The 20,049-nt window shown below is 34.3% G+C and overlaps 1 protein-coding gene across 3 annotated transcripts in view; it reads left to right on the top strand.

Annotated features, from left to right (window-relative positions):
- Positions 1-20,049, top strand: part of POLA1 (DNA polymerase alpha 1, catalytic subunit) — a 345,895-nt gene that overhangs the window by 148,894 nt on the left and 176,952 nt on the right. For all 3 annotated transcript variants that reach the window (XM_043997404.1, XM_043997405.1, XM_043997406.1), the window contains exons 33-34: positions 3,112-3,293; positions 5,028-5,159. In XM_043997404.1, coding sequence (XP_043853339.1) covers positions 3,112-3,293; positions 5,028-5,159 — 314 coding nt within the window. The remainder of the gene's footprint in view (positions 1-3,111; positions 3,294-5,027; positions 5,160-20,049) is intronic.

Below are 20,049 nucleotides of genomic sequence, written 5' to 3'. Positions count from 1 at the left end.
ATCTTATAATGCTGTCTCTTGTTTGGTCATAAATTCTTCTCTTCTTCTTAGATCTGACACATAAACTATTCCCTTCTCTCCTGATTTATTTATGGCATCACCCTTTATGTCCAAATCATGTACTTATTTTGACAGTATTTTTGTATACAATGTAAGCTATTGGTCTATAACTTGTTGCTGCCATACTCTTTTCTAGTTTTACTTTGCAGTTTTTGTTAAATACTGAGTTGTGTATCAAAAGCTGGGGTCTTTGGGTTTATCAAACACTAGAGTACTATGGTTATTGCCTGCTGTATCTTTTGCATCTAATCTATTTCACTGATCCACCATTCCATTTCTTAGCCAGTACCATTTAGTTTTGATGATTACTGCTTTATAATATAGTTTGAGATCTAATATGGCTAGGCCACCTTCCTTCACATTTTTTCATTAATTCCCTTAATATTCTTGACCTTTTGTTCTTCCAGATGAATTTTGTTATTTTTTTCTAGCTCTGTAAAATAATTTCTTGGTAGATTGATTGGTACAGCTCTAAAGGATTTTCATTTTTATTATATTGGCTCAGCCTACCCATGAGCAATTGCTATTTTTCCAATTGTTTAGATACGGTTTTATTTGTGTGGAAAGTGTCTTGTAAGTGTATTCATATAGTTTCTGGGTTTGTCTTGGCAGGTAGACTCCCAAGTATTTTATATTGTCTACAGTGATTTTAAATGAAATTTCGCTATCTCTTGCTGGTGAACTTTGTTGGTAACATAGAGAAATGCTGATGATTTTTGTGGGTCTTTATGTCCTGCAACTTTGCTAAAGTAGTTAATTATTTCATCTATTTTTTAGTTGATTCTCTAGTATTGTCCTAAGTATACCATCATATCATCTGCAAAGAGTGATAGTTTTGCTTCTTTGTTGCGTATTCTAATTCCTTCAATTTCTTTTTCTTCTCTTATTGCTATGGCTAACATTTCTAGGACAATATTTAATGATATTAGTGTGCTTTTTTCTTTTTCATTAGTTGCATCCTCAATTCATGGATTTATTCTTTTTCTCTTGATGGGTCTCTTGATTATTTTTTAAATTCCTTATTTTTTTTATAATTGACTTACAACAGAATATTGATACACCCATAAAAGTATTCAGCCCACGAGTAAATCTGAAATAATTAGGAAGATGAGTCAGTATTCCTAGTGCTATGTAAAGATAAAACTTGGCTATGTAAATGGAAGTTTACTGCAAATACTTCTTGATGGCCTAGTAATTTAGCATACTTCTTAGCTAAAGTGAAAGAAAATGTATTTGTATTAGCAGGAATGCGGCATCCAGGTTTTCTTTACCAAATGGGCATTTTGCCCTGCTGCAGGTGGATGCAGCTTGGTGTATTTAGATGGATTAAGTGAACCATGGTGTGGTCCTGGAAAAGAAAAATCAGTAGACTATTGGTACAGCTTCCCATTCTGTCCAGTTTATAGAGGTATAAAGTCTATATAATCATTTTTTCACTCTGTTTTTGAATAAAGTTTATGAATTCATTTAAAAATTACCTATGATTAATTCCTCCCTAAACATTACTAAAATTTAATGAATATTGGGAACATATAGAATGGGAAAATATTGATATATAACTATGAGACAGATACTCCCATGTGAGTTCAGCCTTCATTCACAACCAAAATTTGCTAAATAATATTTAAAAAATAGTAGCATTAAATATCCTCACTGTTATTATCTGCCTTTTTTTAACTGTAACCCAATCCTCACTTTAATATTTATTTATGAATTCATGCTTTTTTAAAATAAACTTTAAAGTGCAATATAAACATGATTATTCTAGTGGGATATCCATTATTCTCCTTGAAAACAACTTACAAAGTATAAATGTATGTTGAATCCTTTAACAATATGAAAGACTGGTGAAGTATAGCTGTTTTTAAGTTTATGTGTTGGTAATTTTAGAAACATTGATATGATATTTTGAGGACATATGCCATCACTTTAGGAAGTGTTCAGTATGGGTTCCTACAAAGGGAAGCAGTTTATTAAATACCTATATCTTTATTTTGGCCTTTTTAAAAAAAGTATATTTTTATGTATGCTTATAGTCAGATACGTTCATTGTGAAATTCTCACTTGTTTGCTATATTTTCAGTGTACTTCTAGGCCAGATAAATATAAATCTTTTTTCCTTAGTTTTTCCTCAGATCTGCAGTTCTTAGATTTTTCTTTGGAATATGTTTATTCTGATTGTACTATTGAGTAATTATACTTAAGTATGATATCAGATGATAAATGTTGACAGTTACATGTGCCAAAGGTAAATTAATCTTGTTGACCTAAAATACTGCTATTTCCTTTAAATAGTTTGCCAAAAATAAGTATAAAACAATACAGTGACTGATTTTTACCCCAGTGAAATATTGAATGTGTTTTTGGAGATTTGGAGGACATTTTCTTTTTTGTTGTTTTATAAAATATGCATTGTTATTATTTTTGTAGATATTCTAAGTATCTGAATTTTGCCAACTAAAAAGTCATATTGCATTTTGCTTCAAATGCTGTTACTGAATTTTAACCAGTGCTTTAGATTTCAACCTGCATGCTGTTAACCACTGAGCCAAGATGAAATCGACCACTGCATTGAAATCAGAGTTGACTGTTGTGTCTGGCCTTGAAGGAGTTGTAATTTCAGTGAATATGTTTACTTTAGTAGGATTTTTTTGTCTCGCTTTTCTGTTTTAATGCTGCCATTTTGTTTGGATGAATATTTCTTAATACTTATGAACATTATTACATTTGAGATTTTTCAATCTGACTTAAAGAAACTAATTCACCCATTCTATAGAAGCAGTTGCTTCTGCAACCAAATGTATTTGCAGCTTATTCCCACTTTACATTAATGCACTTTGCCTGTTTTTGTAAACATTAGTCATTTGTCCATGTGATAGAGATATGAGACTTATCTCAAGTTAAAATTGTAAAATGTATTTTGTTAACAATTAAATATATATATGTCTGTGTTTATGTATCATTGTTTTTTAAGTTTTGTTCCTTTTTGGGTGGGAGGAAGTTAAATAAATACACCTTTCTGATACTTTCTTTTTCCTTTCATGTTAATAGGACTGGATCCTACTCAATTCAGAGTTCATCAACATTACCATAAAGATGAAGAGAATGATGCCTTACTTGGTGGCCCAGCACAACTCAGTGATGAAGAAAAATATAGGGACTGTGAAAGATTCAAATTTTCTTGCCCTAAATGTGGAACCGAGAACATTTGTGATGGTGTCTTTGATGGTTCGGTTAGTTACTTTTTTCTTACTGCTTTTGTGTTCAAAGTATTGGAAATGGGCTTTACTTTCTTTTGCATTTTTTGATTAAGGGGAAAATTCAGGAAAAAATATACTGAATGGGTTTAACATAAAAATTGAGATTAGTTTATTCTTAAATTTATTTTATAAAATTAAGAAAAGTTTTCTTTTGATATGTTTAAATATTTTTGGATTCTTTTGATTTGTTGGTTTTCATTTTAAAATGGTATCTTTTAGAAATTCCAAGTTGTTTTAAACTATTTTTAAAAATTCCTTAATTAGTAACTTGAATTTTTGTCCCATTTACTAAAGCTCATAGTAACTTTTCCTTCATCCTAAATCATGTTAATGGGAACTAAGAGTTTTTGAAAAGTTTTTACTTATCTTTTCCCATCCCACTTACCTCCTTTTTGACAAAGGTACTGCTCTGTTATCTTTCCTGCTGTCTTTGAATATCAGACATAAAAAAGTCATAGGGAGACATTCCTCTCAAGAAGCTCTGCCAAAAAATATCACTGACCTTGGCTCAGAACTTGAAGCTTGGCCAACTTATTTAACTCTACTGCACTATTATGAATGTATTAACCATTGGCAAATTAGTAAGCAGAGTGGTGCAAAACCTTGAAGCTGAAAGAAAATGTATCTTTTATCTAAATTAAAAGTAATTATTTTAAGTTAATTTGGACAAACAGCAGATGTTTTGCATTTTTTACAAAATCAAAACAAAGCAGTCTTTGGAAGCAAGTGAGAAGAAAAGGCAGACACAGATCAGCAATACTTTGCTAAATCCTTGACTTTTGCTTCATTACAGCTGTAAATAAGATAGTTAATTGCATGGAGGCTTGACGACTTGCAGATGGGCTAACTGTGGAAGAGCGGATGTCAAGCTTTAAAATCTCTTCCACCTGGAATTGCTTAGTGTTGGGGGGGGGGCGGGGAATGCCAGATTGAATCTGAAAAGCACAGATTTTTTTTTTTTTTTACTCTCAACATGGTGGAACGGTGCTGAGGTATAGAGCAATAAGGGAAACCCCAATAAACCTGTTTACTTGAGTGTTATGCTTACTATCTATGTGAAAAGAAGGGGAATAAAACAAACATTTCTGACTGCTAGTAATTAACTCTTAAAAAAACATACCTTACTCCCCTAAAAAATTATTAGTTTGAAAATTTGAAGAAATTTGAATGTTCATTCCTAAAAATAGGTAATATTCCTTTGTGGTATAATACTTTTTACTTCTATACTCTCCTCTAAAAATTAACTAAACAACATATGATAGTCAACTAATGCCATGTAGATTATTAGTATAACTTTATATTTGGCCCTCATAAGGGCAGATTTGCAGATATTGATCATTATCCTTGGAAAGGATATTTAATTCTGATAAAAAGACATAGTTGGTTTGTTGGAGAAAATTGATTTTTGCCATAGGTTCTGCTGTATTAATTTTTATTCAACACCATTTGTTAAATGAGGAACACTGACACGCAAAAAAAATTTTTTTCTAATCAACTTTATTCCATGGAGATGATGGCAGGAAAGGAGAAATATGTCTGAAGAAGCCCTGGAGGAAGAAGTGTTCAAAAAATGAGCTTAAAAAAACAAAATAAATAACGATATTGAGCAATGGGATGATATTCAGTAACTTTGGACATAAAATCCTTACATAATTTTACAGTAACTTTTGTGCTTGTCTGTCTTTATTTCCTTTTTCTTCTTTGTAGGGACCACAGATGGAACCCAGCTTGTTTCGTTGCTGTAATATAGATTGTAATGCTTCACCTATAACCTTTAGTGTATACCTGAACAATAAATTAATCCTGGATATCAGGCGCTGCATTAAAAAATACTACAATGTAAGTACTCATAATAAGCTCTTGTGTGTGTACGTCTAATTTATTATATATGTTTATATGTATACACGTACACACATAAAGCTTATTTAATTTGTCTGATCTTTTTAAAGTGAATATTCATGGTTTTGTGTTAAGTTTTTAAAAAATGCATCATTTTGAAAATTTGTTAAATTCTTAGGGAAGGTGCTTCTCAAAATGCAGAACATCTGTATTAGGAAAGATTTTGGAGTCTTTGTTGGAAAGAACATCCATTTCATGAAAGGAAAATTAGTTTTATAAAAACTTGGACTTTTGTTTTGAATAAAAAAGAAAAATACAATTAGGAAACACTTCGGAATGTGAAACCTGACCCATTTCGTCTTGATTTTAGAAAAAGTCAGTGTTATGTATAGGCATTTGGATAAATAATATCATATAATCCATGTTGCTATCTAGTAAGCTGATCTGTAATACTTTTTATTTTTACAATACTCCAAAAACATTTTGAATGGTAGTTATTTGGAGGAAGTCAAAGGAAGCATCTTTTGGATTTAAGTGCAATTTATCTGGCTTTTAAAACAATATTTCTAATGTTGGGAAATACTTTCTGGAAAATGGCAGAAATTTCTTACAAGCTATCATAAAGCTTTTCCTCAAGTATAAGGCAAAATAAAACCCTTTCATGATAAAAGTTTCATATGAATCAGTTTTACTCCCTTCATCGAGACTTAACAGTTTTGCCTCCCCCCCCCCCCCATAGCTGTTGATTTTTAAAATTGTGGTATGGCAGATAAAAAGTTGGCCTTAGAATTAGGAAGATCTGGATGCAAGTACTTTCTCTGATACATAGAGTGTCTTTTTGACCCTTAAGCTCTCAGTGGTATAAGCAGCTGTATAGGGGGAAAAAAAGTGAAGAGACCGCCCTGCATCATAACCCTATCTGAGAGTTCCCCATATTGGTAAAGTCATACGTCTCATCGTCATCTTTAGTACTTTTGATTATTTAAAGATTTGGTTATTCTTTTAAGAGTTAAGTGTCAAATTACTTAGAAGCTAACTTCACTTTGTCATTTAAAAAGAAAATTTGATGGCCAGACATTGAAAAAAAAATCTTAGATTTATTATGTAACTTAAAAATACTGCTACTCATCATTGTAAAGTAGTATGACTTGTGAATTTCATCTGCAGAAAGAAAAAACAGCTAGTGTTATGATTCTGAGTTAGTGATTTGTGTTTTCTAAACATTGAAGTGAATTTTTCTCTTAACATGAATTAAGTCTGAAGAAGATAATGCTCACATTTAGGCATTTAAGTGCTCAATCCTATATCAGTTATTCTGTTATGAACCATAGGATAAGAATAAAAATTACATAAGACAGAGAGGTATCACACATGTAGTATGCTGGCAACCTGCAGCCCAAAATGCTCACAAGTGCAGGAGAACCAGATTAAATACAGTAAAGTATAGGTAATGTCACTATGTGGTTTTCTAAGTCAAAATGCAGGCGCCCCCCCCCCCCCTACAATTTAGTGGCTCTGTTTTTGAATTTGACACCACTGATCTAAGGAACCACATATTTTGGTATACAACTCATACATTTTAGACTTTAATTTCTTCCAAAGTCAACCATGCAAATTTTACAACTATCTAGCAATGGGCCCAAAAGTTTTGAATTCTCTCTCCATGTTTAAAATATTAGAGTCTTCTGCAGTGAATTTTATAGAGTAGAAATTCTCGGAGAAATTTGTTGTTTTCTTTTCTAATAAACAAAGAATATTTGGACGAATTGAGTTATAATGGTTTTGATATGTAAGAACAAAGTCTGCAACAGATGTAGGATTCTCTCCTATCCCAGAAACACTTTTCTGTTTTCTGGGGTTTTTTTGCAGGGCAGTTGGGGTTAAGTGACTTGCCCAGGGTCACACAGCTAGTAAGTGTCAAGTGTCTGAGACCGGATTTGAACTCAGGTCCTCCTGAATCCAGGGCCGGTGCTCTATCCACTGCGCCACCTAGCTGCCCCTCTGTTTTGTTTTTAAAATATGTAACCTACATTTAAAGAACTAGCTCCTTCCCATGGCTTAAGCTTTCTAGAGCACTTACTATAGTTGGTTTTGTTTGTTTGTTTTATCCATTTTAAGACAACTCACCAGCTTCAATGTGGAAGGCTGAAATCTTTTGACTTGTCTCTTTTTCTCTGAATTATCTCTGTAAAATTTCTAAAAGTCTCTGCTACAGTTGAAGGTCGAACTGAATTTCCTTGTAGGGTTGCAAAGACAGCAACTCTCTGAAATTCATGCCTGCTTGTTGGTATTTGTCTCGTGTTATAGTAATGGAGTGTCTCAGATTTTTTCTCTTTGTGTTGCCTTCATAATAGAGAGGTGCTTCATTTCTCTGTAGGCTTTGTATTGGAACATGAAAGGCATTCTGAGTCCTTTTTCCATAGCAGGCACTCTGGTCTCCTCTTAGGCTTTGGACCTTTTTAAAATTCGTATGTCCCTCTTTAGACTTCTTTACATCCTTCATTCTCTTCTTCATACCCAACCTTAGATGAACTTTCTGTCATCTACTTCTATCTTTGTGTCTCTATTTGACACCTGGTAGGCTCTTTAAGGTTCTGTGTTTTCTGAAATAAGCCCCAAAATATCAGTTACATACACAATTAGGTAGAACATAGTTTAGCTTATCATGCCATCCTTCTACTTACTTGGAGTCTTGGATTGAAACTTTGAAGGCAAGGGGGCAGCCAGGTGGCATAGTGGATAAAGCACAGGCCCTGGATTTAGGAGGACCTGAGTTCAAATATGGCCTCAGGCACTTGATGCTTACTAGCTATGTGGCCTTGGGTAAGTCACTTAACCCTCATTGCCCTGCCAAAAGGGGTGGGGTAGGGGGGAAGAAACTTCAAAGGCATTTAATCCAACTTCCCACTCAGACATTTTCTTTGTAGCTCTGTCAGATTATGAAGGAGTGCAGTGGGATTGTGAAAGGTGATGCAGTGGGATAGAGTACTAGCCCTGGAGTCTGGAGGACCTGAGTTCAAATTTGACCTTAGACACTAGCTGTTTGACCTTGGACAAGTCATTTAACCCTCTTTACCTTAGTTTCCTCGTTTATAAAATGAGCTAGACAAGGAAATAGCAAACCACTCTAGTATATTTACCAAGAAAACTCCAAATGAAATCAGTCAGAGAGAACTAATCAACTAAACAACCTTTATGAATATAGTCATTTTTGATTATCTCTTCTTATGGAGTATGGAAAATATGAGTGAGCAAAAGACTATAGTCCCCAAATCTTGTTTCAGATGCTAATTTTTTTTTAATTAATAAAGTATTTTTTTTCCATTACATATAAAGATAGTTCTCAACCTTTGTTTATACAAGCTTTACAATTTCAGATTTTTCTCCCTCCCTCCCCCCTCCCCTAGACGGCAGGTAATCTGATATAGGTTATTTATATATACACACACACACACACACATAATAACATTAATCCTATTTCTGCATTAGTCATGTTATAAGAGAAAGAAATCAGAGCAATGATGGAAAACCTCAAAATAGAAAAAAAACAACAGCATCAAAAACAAAAGAAATAGTATGGTTCATTTAGCATCTATATTCCGCAGTTCTTTTTTTTTTTTCCTGGATTTGGAGATCCTCTTCCATCACGAGTTCCCTGGAACTCTTCTGTGCCATTGCATTGGTGAGAAGAATATAGTCCCTCACAGTAGATCAACACTCAATGTTGATGATACTGTGTACAATGTTCTTCTGGTTCTGCTCATCTCACTCATCATCAGCCTCAGATATTAATTTTTTTTTTTTCAGTGAGGCAATTGGGGTTAAGTGACTTGCCCAGGGTCACACAGCTAGTAAGTGTTAAGTGTCTGAGGCCGGATTTGAACTCAGGTACTCCTGACTCCAGGGCCGGTGCTTTATCCACTGCGCCACCTAGCTGCCCCAGATATTAATTTTAATGTGATTTCTTACAAGATCTTTAGAAGAGTGCTGTCAAGGAATCATGTATGAACTTTCATATTTTACTCATGTCCTCTGTGGGAGGTGTTGATTGGTTTATTTTTTAATGATTAAAAAATTAGCAATAGCCAAGAGAATCGGAGGATCTGAAATAACTAGTTCTCAGTGATTGAAAGTTAACCGTTATCTTTCACCTCAATGTGTTAGTCAGTATTCTAGTTGCAAACGTAAAACAATCTTTGCCCTCAAGGAATATATGTTCTGTTGGGCGGAAGTACAGCATGCACATAGGAGGGGTGTGTGTACACACGTACATATACATACATATTGCTGGGGGTTGGCAGAGGAGACTAACAACTGGGTTTATCAGGAAATGTTGTTGAAGCTGGTCATACTTGGTCTGAAACTTTAACCAGTTCCAAGTTAAGCCACTGTGACTAAAGTATAAAGTGCTTGGGAGGAAGTCATATTTAACCATCTATGAAAAATAGGCTTGAGTCAGATTATGGAAAGAGCTTTAAATACCTGATGAGGATTTGTGTTTTAGCCTCATGGAGATGAGCCACTGAAGCTTCCTGAGCAGGGATTAATAAAATCAGATCTTTGCTTCAGGAAAATCAGTTTGACAGCTGTCAAGAGTTACAGATTGAAGAGAGGAGAGACTGGAGTCAGGAAGACCGAAGTCAGGAAGACCAATTGGGAGGCTGTTTTAGCAGTGCAAGTGAGAGGTGATGAAGGGCTAATTAATAGAAATTATAATACCTCTTATTTATATAGTACTTTGAAGTTCTTCATATATCAATATCATTAACATTCCTTATGTATTAAAATTATTTTTGAGAGGAGAGAAGGATAGAAATGTGATAGATATCACCCTATGACATCAAATTCCTTTCATTACTACGTTAAAAGTGCATTTTCAGCCTACTAGATGTGTCATTCCATAGCAATGATGACCCAATATACCTTGCCAGCAGATTGATATCATGAAATTGTTACATAATTTTTTTAGAGTCTAAAGATAATATAAATAAGCATAAGTAAAAAGGAACGGCACAGAGTGTCGTCATTGAGTTAGCTATAAAATCTAATTACTGAAAGAGTTTTCTACTATTTTGAGATTAGGATAGTATTGCTCTCAACTGAACTGTTTCATTTTTTTCCTTGTCCTTTTGTCATGCCTAGCCCAGTACCTGGCATCTAGTAGGTACTTAATACATTCTTACTGATTGATTGATTGACACAGGAACTTTTTTGGATCTGAGAGCCATATGCTGCCCACTTGCTGTTTCCCTCCTGCTCTTATCAGCATTAATATAAAACAATTAGAATTTAGATGAGAAAGAAAGGGTTTTTAGGAATTTTAGAGATAAGCATTTTAAGCAGATTCAGTACTTTTTTGAAGACCTTAAACCCTACAAGATCAGCCAAAGTTGAAGCCAGCTCAGAATCTGGAGCCAGCCATAGATCATTGCCAGGAACCCAGCACTGATATAGAGGAGTTAGTTAAGAAAAGAAGGATCATGGTTTGAAGAAATAGAATAGCTATGAAATATTTTTTCTTTCTTTTAGAAGGTATACTATGTGTATAGAAATCAGTTTGTATCTTTTGAAAATCTTGTATTCCTTTTATATGCATGGCAGGCGAATATAGTACTTCGCATTTATTTAAGGCTCATATTTCCCCATTTCCCATTTTTTTAAACATATACATCAAAAAGCACTATGTATTAATGTTTTTGTTAAGCAACATTCTCTGTCAAAAATTATTTAGAGTACCCCTGAAATTTTCAGTGCAGTGCTTTTGCCATATACTGGCCTTTGTTGATCACAATATATAGTTAAGTATGAATTGATATTTTTGAAAGTCATGACAAGCCAGTTTAAAAATTACATCACTAAGCTTTCGCAGTGCTTTTTTTTTAAGATTCATTTTTTACAGTGAAAAATTGATCTATAATGCCCCCCTTCCCCCCATCTTTAAATTCTGCTGCAGAAGAGCAAATAGACACACAAAAAGAGAGAGAAACACTAGCTAATCTAAATTGGGAAATGAAGAAGGCTTTTTTTAAGCATGAAAATTTCATCATCTTGTCAGCTGGCAGAATGCCTGCTGTGTGGATTCACAAAGGCTAAGAATTACACTTTCATGAAATTTTCCTCACTAACTGCCCTGGTTAATTTGAAAGATAACCCACTGTTCTAATTCATTCCTCATTTGGGCGGTGCAGGTTTTATCTTTGATCTGACAAAGCATTTGTGTTAATCGTTTTGGCCCTCTACTAGACACTCTTGGGATTGTGCTTTTACAATAAATGTGTCTGTGATAGCTCTTTAGTCTATTATACTTACAATAGATCCATAGAACTGGTAATTAATTCTGTACTGCTTTGGAAATGGGAAGAATAGGTGTAGCTCTGTCAAGTGCTGCTGGGAAGTTTGTTTAGCTGGTTCATTTTTGAAGTGTTCCCCTCAGCCGTCCATGAAGCATCCACAGAAGAGGGAGACTGAGATTGAAATGCTTGTCTACTCTGACTACTTGCTGATAAATGGATAATCTGACCCTGTTGGTACCTGCGTGGGGGTATGGAAGGGTAGAGTGTGTCATTTACTTGATCACCAAGTACTAACAGCCATAACACACATTAAATGCTCATTGAAATAAAGAGCAATTTGTTTTTAAAGGTGGAGACTCTGAGATGAAGTGTGGTAAGAGCAAAACAAAATAATACAAACTTAAGAACCCCTCTGATGATATACAAACATTAGCTTCTCTAATGGATTTCTTGGCATATATGATCTGTGTTCCTGGTTACCCTTACGGTCTTGTTTCTTCTGGCAATTTATGAAGGAGAGTTACTTAAAAGACTGAAATCTTTCAATTCCAATGTCATTTTTAAAAGGGCTAAGAAGAGATAAGCATACCTCATTTTCAGGAAATTGTGGATTCTTTCCATAAAGTAGGTACTTAATGACTGTTGATTGGATGATATCATTGGGCCATAAGTTGAATATTCTTTTCCTTAGAATTCCACCAAAAGGGATGGGGGGAGGGAAGAAATAATAGAATCCCACAGTTGGTAGGAAATCAGTAATTTATTCCAGCCTGAAACATAATCCCCTTTACAATATCTCCATGTTAATGCCACTATGGAGTGAGTGAGTGTGTGTGTGTGTGTGTGTGTGTGTGTGTTTATTTAAAATTGTCAGTAATTTGAGGATGGAGATCCTATCATCTGTTTCTTTATATCTTTGTATAGCCTACCATAGCACCTTACAAAAGAGTGGGTGCTTAATAAATATTAGTTAATTGAATTGATTTATCAAAATTTCAAAATATAAAAAAAAAATTTCTTGATATTCTTCATTGGCAGAGTTTAAAAGGGTATAAAATGTTTTGAGGTACAGCCTTATTAGGAACTTTTAAAAATAAAACCTTTTGTATTTACTTGACAGAGATAATATTTTATTAACCAGCATTAGATTACTTTTTCTTTTTATGTTGTAGGTTCATTTCCTATATCAACATGCATTGAAAATAAGGGACTCTTAGTATCTGCAACTGTTAAATTCAGATATGGGTGCTTTTTTTATATACCTTGTCCCATGTTACTCACCAAATCCTTCTGCCCCATTCAACCCTTTCCCCATCCTTAATTAAACTATTACTTTCATTTCAGCCTTTGTGCTTTGTACCCCATGAATATGGCATTACAACAGAAAACTACCACCATGTAGATGGGAAAACTATAAGTTTTAGGAACATTATATATTGTTCAGTAACTTTGTAGTATTTAGCTGCAGAAATTCAGTGTTTATTAGCCTCAAACTTTCTCAATTCTTATCTGTGGGCTGGTGGGTTTTAGGTTATAGATTATAGTATATAATAGCATCATCAACACATTAGTTAAGACTGCTTTAAATAAATTTTTAAATGTAGCTATTGGAATTACTGTTTATTTTCTGTCTTCTACATTTATATTTAGAACATTTTAAAAGAATAAATTGGTTTTTTCCCCTGTAAAGACTCTAACAGCATAATTATAAGTGGTACAAAAGACTTGCAAAGAAGCAATAGATACCTATACCACCCATTCAGTATCTCAAGAAGCATAGTTCATAGCTCAGTATTGCTTCAAATACTGTAATTTCTTTTAAGATTTCACAACAGTGGTCCTAAAACCACATTGAAAATTAATGAATCAGGAAACACTTATTTTTGCTAATAATTTCTGATTCTCGTACTAAAGGATTTTTTGATATGGAAACTAAACAGTAGTAGACACAATCCCATTTGAAAAAGATGATGTATCCCATTAATAAAATATTACTGTGCTATAAGAAACAGTAAAGTAAATGCAAAGAAGGAGGATAAGACATATTATCTCATACAAAGTGAAATGACCAGAACCAGATAACCAGTAACCGCAAGGATTATAAAAATTTAAATGGAAATTTTTTAAAATTTGAAATGAGTGTTATGCAATTATAATGACCAAACTTGCTCTAAAGGAAGAATTATAAGAAAATATCTCCCTCTCTTCTTTTGCTAAGGTAGGAGACTGGGAGTATAGAATAATGCTAGTATAACGTCAAGCTTTTTCAGTATGTTAGTTTCTCTGTACTACACCCCTCCCCTTTATTCTTTATTATGAGGGATGGCTCTTGGGGATAAGGGATTTGGGGAAGGATACATTGGTAAATGTAGAAGTTAAAACAAAAAATGCCAATAAAATTTATTTTAAAGAAGAAAAAAATATCTAACATAATTACTGAAGAGTTAAATCTCATTGGATTGTTAAATGGCTTACTTATAAAAAGCCAGATACATCAGGCTAAGAGATATATAACTCTTAAATGTGCAACATTTTAGTGCTTCTCCATGTAATATTCTCACTGGCATATGATTTCCTAGTATAATAAAACTTTGTTATAACCAGGTTTTCCATTAAATTGATCTTTGTATACTATAGGTTAAATCATGACCTGTAAAATATAACAAATACACAGAATGCACAAGAAGCTTTAAATATGATAGCCCTATGTGGGTTACTACTATCTACTGAGGCAAATCAGGCCAAATGTAATTTACTGCAGCTACTTATCTTATATGGTAGCATAATAACTCCTACAGTCTTAGAGCCCTCCACCAAGACTGGTCCTGATGCCTCAACGTACTTTTCAAAGGTTGTCCCAGCAGAGTATAATCTCTGTTAGATCCTATAAAGGAAGAAGGTTTCAAATAAAGAGTCACTAACAGGTGCTGCTCTTTTCAGACAGAGGTTCATAAAAATCAGCTATTAAGGTGTTGGAGATGCATGACTATGATCATGGAGAAACTATCAACCCCAATGAAATTATAGTACTATGAACTACTGAAGCAAGTAGCACTTTTGTTTTTGTTATGACACTTCATCATAAAAGCTCTACTCTACCTGAGTAGTTTTAGAACTTGGTGATAAACCAGAGGAACTGACTTGAACTAGGTGGCACAGTGGATGAAACACTAGGCCTAGAGTGAGAAAAACTTCAGTTCAAGTCTGACCTCAGACACTTATTAAGTATTTGATCTAAAAGTCAGTTCACCTCTATTTTGCCTTACTTAAAAATGGGGATAATAATAAAACCTACCTTCGGGGTTGTTGGGAGGATCAAATGAGATCATGTTTGCTAAAGTGCCTGGCACATAGTAGACACTGTAGAAATGCTAATTGTTATTGTAACTGTTATGGTGATGCCCCTAGGAATCCTTGGGATATGCTAATTTCAGAGTAGAGCAGGTTCCAAATTAGGACTCTGCATCCCTCCATGAACTGAGTATCATTATCTCACTTTGACTCTGAGGTCTTTGGACTTGAACGACCAGATGGATCTTTACAACTGCAATCCTGCCATGGCCTTATAAAGTGGAAGGACATAGGACTTTAGATCTCAGAGATTCCTTTAGCAGGAAAGAAGTGGTCCAACTACAGGTTGTCAGTTTTCAGTAAGTCAATGTTAAATCAATATCCAGCCACCAAATTCTGCTGCAATTCCCTATCTGGTCACCATGTCCAAGGTTCTCACCTGCCCTTTCCACCTCCTGCTTCTGGAAACTTGCCTTTCCCTGGACAATGGCTTAAAGAACTTCACATTTATTAATTATTTCTGACTTCTAATCTCCTTGTACAAGAACTATGCTTGCTCTTAGCTCCGCTTGGTTGTTCTAGTCACCTCAGTGGTAGCCATTATGGCCCTAAGTATTGTGCTACAAAATGGTCATCCTTGGTGAAGTTTGTAGAGCAGGTGATGTCCAGGTTTGGAACAAATAGAAGAGACTTACATGTTATGCTATAAAAATTACTGTAATCTTGAGCATGGCGGCCATTTACTGACATTTATCACTTCACTCCATTCAGTGTTCTTCCTGATTTTTATATGAAGTTTATTAGCTTAAGACTACCCTTTCACCTGGTTGCTTTCCCTATTAGATGGGGTAGTCTCAATGAGCTTTGGCTTGACCTGCCACGACTTAGTTTCTGTTTCACTCCCAGAGGATTCTCCCCTTGATCAGTGATGCACATTATCATCAGGTCCCTTAGGACCTGGCATTTATAAAACTGGCTCATCATTTCAGAGATCATTTGGAGACTTGTACTTTCAGAGGCAGCCTAAGGTGCCCTTGAGTTTCTTTCACCAAGCTATCAGAGGATCTCCACTGGTTCTTAGGAATGTGGATTTTTTTCAGAGACCTCTGTCCCTGGGGATTTGATAAAGCCTTGTCTTAGTTGACCTTCGTGTATCCTGTGTGGTGGGTCACATTCTACCTTGTATAACATATCCCCCTATTAGATATTGTGACAGGTAAAACTAAACATGTGTGGTTACCCTATCTGTTCTCTTGTGGGGAAAGCTAACTAGGACAACAGTTTAACAGTTTAGGTATTAAAAATTTATTAAACTATATTAGAGGTTAACAAAGAGAGAACAAGTGTTTCTGAAGGAATAGCAAAACCCTAACTACCTCCACCACTCCTGGTTCAGTTGCCAACCCCATGAGGTTCCAGCCACCAATTCACAAAACTGCTCACACACTGCTTCAGGCTGATTGGTTGAGAGTGGTCTCATGTTGACGTGAGGTAACTATGGAACACTGAATCTTAGAAAGGTCAACCCATGCTCTCATAGCAGGGGGCCTCTGGTTATAATAATATTCTCACAATATAAATATTTTTAGGTCACTGAGGAAACTAGTGACAGAGGCTATATTGGAAGCCAGATCTCTTGATTTTATGGTCTTTTGTTCTTTTTTACTTAAACAAAGAAGGCTACCTCTTACAAAGTAAGAAATAAGTAACTCTTGTCACTCAAGTTATTCTCAAAATTGAATGGAACAAAAGCTTTCAGCACTGGAATTATAACCTATGCTCAGCTATAAAACTAGGCAAGATTGAATGTTGTGATCAACAAAAAAGACATGGATTCACTGCTTTTAAGAATAAAGTTTTAATATATATTTAATCACATAATATAGTAATGTTTAATCACTTACATAACTTAATTGAAATTACGACATAATAAAATGGGGAATACAAACCTATAGGATCTAAATAAAGTTCTTGCATTTTTATTTTTAAAAATGTGAACTTTAAAGAAACTTTTTTGTACTTTATCTCTTTCTAGTTTTTTCCCCATCTGTATACATATAAAAAGGGGTTTTGGCTTATTTAAAATATGTAATCATAGCCCTTGTTTATGTGCTTTCTAATTCTTGGACCCATGTCACTTCACACATCTTATTTCTTTGTATTCTTCATATTTGAGAACAGTCTTTTTAATATACCATATTTCATTTAGGTATTCTCCAATCATTGGATATATAGATTGTTTTCATTATATTTTTCTTGCCTTCTTTCTCTTTTTCTCTCTTAAATAACATTTTATATTTTTTCAGTTTTCTTATACTGTTCCCTCATATTGGTAAGGTAAAATTGGTGGTTTAAAAAAAAAAATTCTACAGAATGCTGTAGGAATACTGCAGCAGCGTGTGAAATGCCTGAAAACAAGTGGGTAAAAACAGAAAACTTACCAGTGCCAAAACATAAGCTTTTTTTTTTTTTTTTTGAGTGACTGCTCCACTGTCTGTTCATGGAGAATTGGACTTCAGGCCTATCTCCAGTCATCCTGACTAGTAGTCAAGTGAAAATCTGAATCAGAACAGATTTCACTTAACCTCTGAAAAGTGGGGTCTTCACATTATTGACCTTCATGACTTCAAGGAACAAGACAAAGCTATCAGTATTCTGCTGCAGATATAAAAGAAAGGAGAGAACCATAGACGATTTAGTTTGACTAGAAGTTATTTGCCACAGACCCTATGTCAAAATGTGCTCATTTCTGATATATATTTATGAAAGGTTAGATATATCTGCCCAAGTTTGGAAAGTTATTTGGGGTCAAGGAGGGCCTTATCTTTGACCTAATAAAGTAGAATAAATAAATCTCTGCCCAAAAGAAAACTAGGCTTCTTGCATTTCAGACTCATAAATGTAAAATTATTATGCCTCAAACCCTCAAATTTGCTAAACTATACATTCCCAGGTACAAGGATCACTTAATTTTCATCCATCTTCTGTTGCTTAATATAAATAGGAGATAATTTTACATTTCAGAATTTCTGGGTGTTTAGATTAGCTTTTAGGGGGCCTTAAATGAGTATTTGTCTTTGTGAAGGACCTATTTATTAAGTTGAAGATAAACATGTTACTTTTTCAGTTATGCCCAATGTTATTCCTGTATTTATTGTAGGTGGCATGTAAGTATAAATCCCCTGTCTGGTCTGTTTTCTCAGGAGGTCATTCAGTGACCCAGAAAGAACACTGGATTTGAAAATGGAGGGCCTTAGTTCTTAATCCTGGCTCTCTCACATACTGTCACTTGACTTCTCTGCACTTGTCTCAGTTTTTTCATCTGTAAAATGGGGTTTGACCAGCTGACCTAAGGTCTTTTCCAAATCTAAATTTTTGGTCTTATGCTCCAGCAGTTAAGACCCTCTTTCCCTTCATTCAAGCTTCATTTTGGCCATATAGGTTGACTTTAGTCAAGAAGTGTTATACATACCCAAGGAGCTTTTGCAGGCTTTTCAATTACCTTACTGACTTAATATGCTCTGTTGGCTAGGGAATGCTTAGTGGCCATTGTGAAGAAAGCAGTTAAAGAGAAATAGGTGCAGGGGAATGGAGTGAAGAGGGCTATTTTTATTCAGTTTTTTAAATCTTTTAAGTTAAATTGGAAATAAAAAGGTGAAAACATTTGACCTTTACGAGATATCAACTCCAACATTAGTCATTTTTTTTTTTGTTTCTCAACAGCTGGATAGTTGATGAACTATCCAGCAGGGGAATAATTATTTCTTACCTCTGCCTTTTACTCCATGTGATTAGGTAAAAAGGCACTTCCCCTCCCTATCAGCTTCATTCTCTTCTTCTGGAAAATGAAGAGGTTGTACCTAGATTTTCTCTTAATCTTCCTCCAGCTTTTAATCATATGGTTATTTTTCCAGGTTTCCTACTTTTTAAAATATTTTTCTCACTATTTCACCAGTACTGATTTAACTAAACAAAAACATATGCAAAGGCAAGATACTGTGGGGTATATAAAAATGAACTAGATGTAATCTCCAAATTCAAGTACCTCCTACCAAGAAGATGGATCATCTCTCAGAAGTATTCTGAAAGGGCTTCAGATTCCCAGATAAAAAGATTACATCAGGTTTGTGTACCATTTTGAGATCTATAAGACTGTTTCCTCATAGCCACCTTATAAAATATTTAAGAAATTATCCCCTTGTTGCAAATGGGGAAATTCAGAGCTATTAGGTGACTTGGTTACAACTAAGGTGTCAAAAGCATCTGAACCAGTTTTTGCTGACTCAAGTCTAGTGTTTTAGGTAGTGAAGATCATGGAATAGTCTTGGAATGAAGTTAAGGCATACAACATCATGAAAATAACTTACCAGAACTTCATTTCTGATTTCCAAAGATATAAGCATCAACTCAATTAGATAAACATTAAGTACCTACTATGTGTTAGGCACTGGCGGAAGGCATTGCTGATATCTTGAGAAAATTACAGCAAGGAATTAAAGCAGTCGATGTTTAGGAACTTTGGACATTTTATCCAGGGAACCTGACTAATAACGTTTAATCTTCCTTTTGGACTCATAAACTTACATAGTGTTGGAACTGGACAGGCACTGACATGTTGTGGGCCTTTGAATCATTAATGAAAATCAGGCCTAGAATTTAAGATGATCTTACTAACATCATAATGAATGAAAGAAACCTTCAGACACTAACTCGGAAATTGATATGAGGACATGTATCTCAACCTTAAATATAATAGATTATGAGGAAATTTGTAATGAAAAAGACAATAGCAAAGTAAACATTTTTGGTTTGGTTTTTCAAAAAATTTTATGTCTTTCAGTTATTTCATCTTGTGGAATCTTTTTGCAATAACACTTGAACTCATTATATGTTTTAAAAAAGAGAGATTCAGAAGATACTGCCCACTAAAAACACCTGTGATAATTAAAATATGAGATGCAGAAAACAAAATTTAATGTCTTTAAATCAACAAGCATTCATTAAAAGAGTAATAATTGAATGGTTGGTACTGTGTTAAAAAAAGTGGCTAAAAAAATCTTAAAGAAGTCCTTCTTTGATTTGATAAATTGTCTTTTGTCTTTTGATTTCTTCCTTCTTCCCAACCTCCTGGCAAGAACCAACATGAAGAACTTTGAATGTTTCATTCTGAGAATTTAGTGTGATAAATCAAATTTTATTGATAGGACCACAGAAGAAACCTTAGAGGTCATCTTGACTTTGCCTTACAGTTAAGGAAACAAGGGAAAAGAGATTAAATTAATTTCCTGAGGTCACATAGATAATAA

This window comes from Dromiciops gliroides, chromosome 3 (genome assembly GCF_019393635.1).
Source record: "Dromiciops gliroides isolate mDroGli1 chromosome 3, mDroGli1.pri, whole genome shotgun sequence".
Classification (NCBI taxonomy): domain Eukaryota; kingdom Metazoa; phylum Chordata; class Mammalia; order Microbiotheria; family Microbiotheriidae; genus Dromiciops; species Dromiciops gliroides.
The sequence above is the reverse complement of the archived record's forward strand: the minus strand, read 5'-3'. Positions and strand labels throughout refer to the sequence as shown.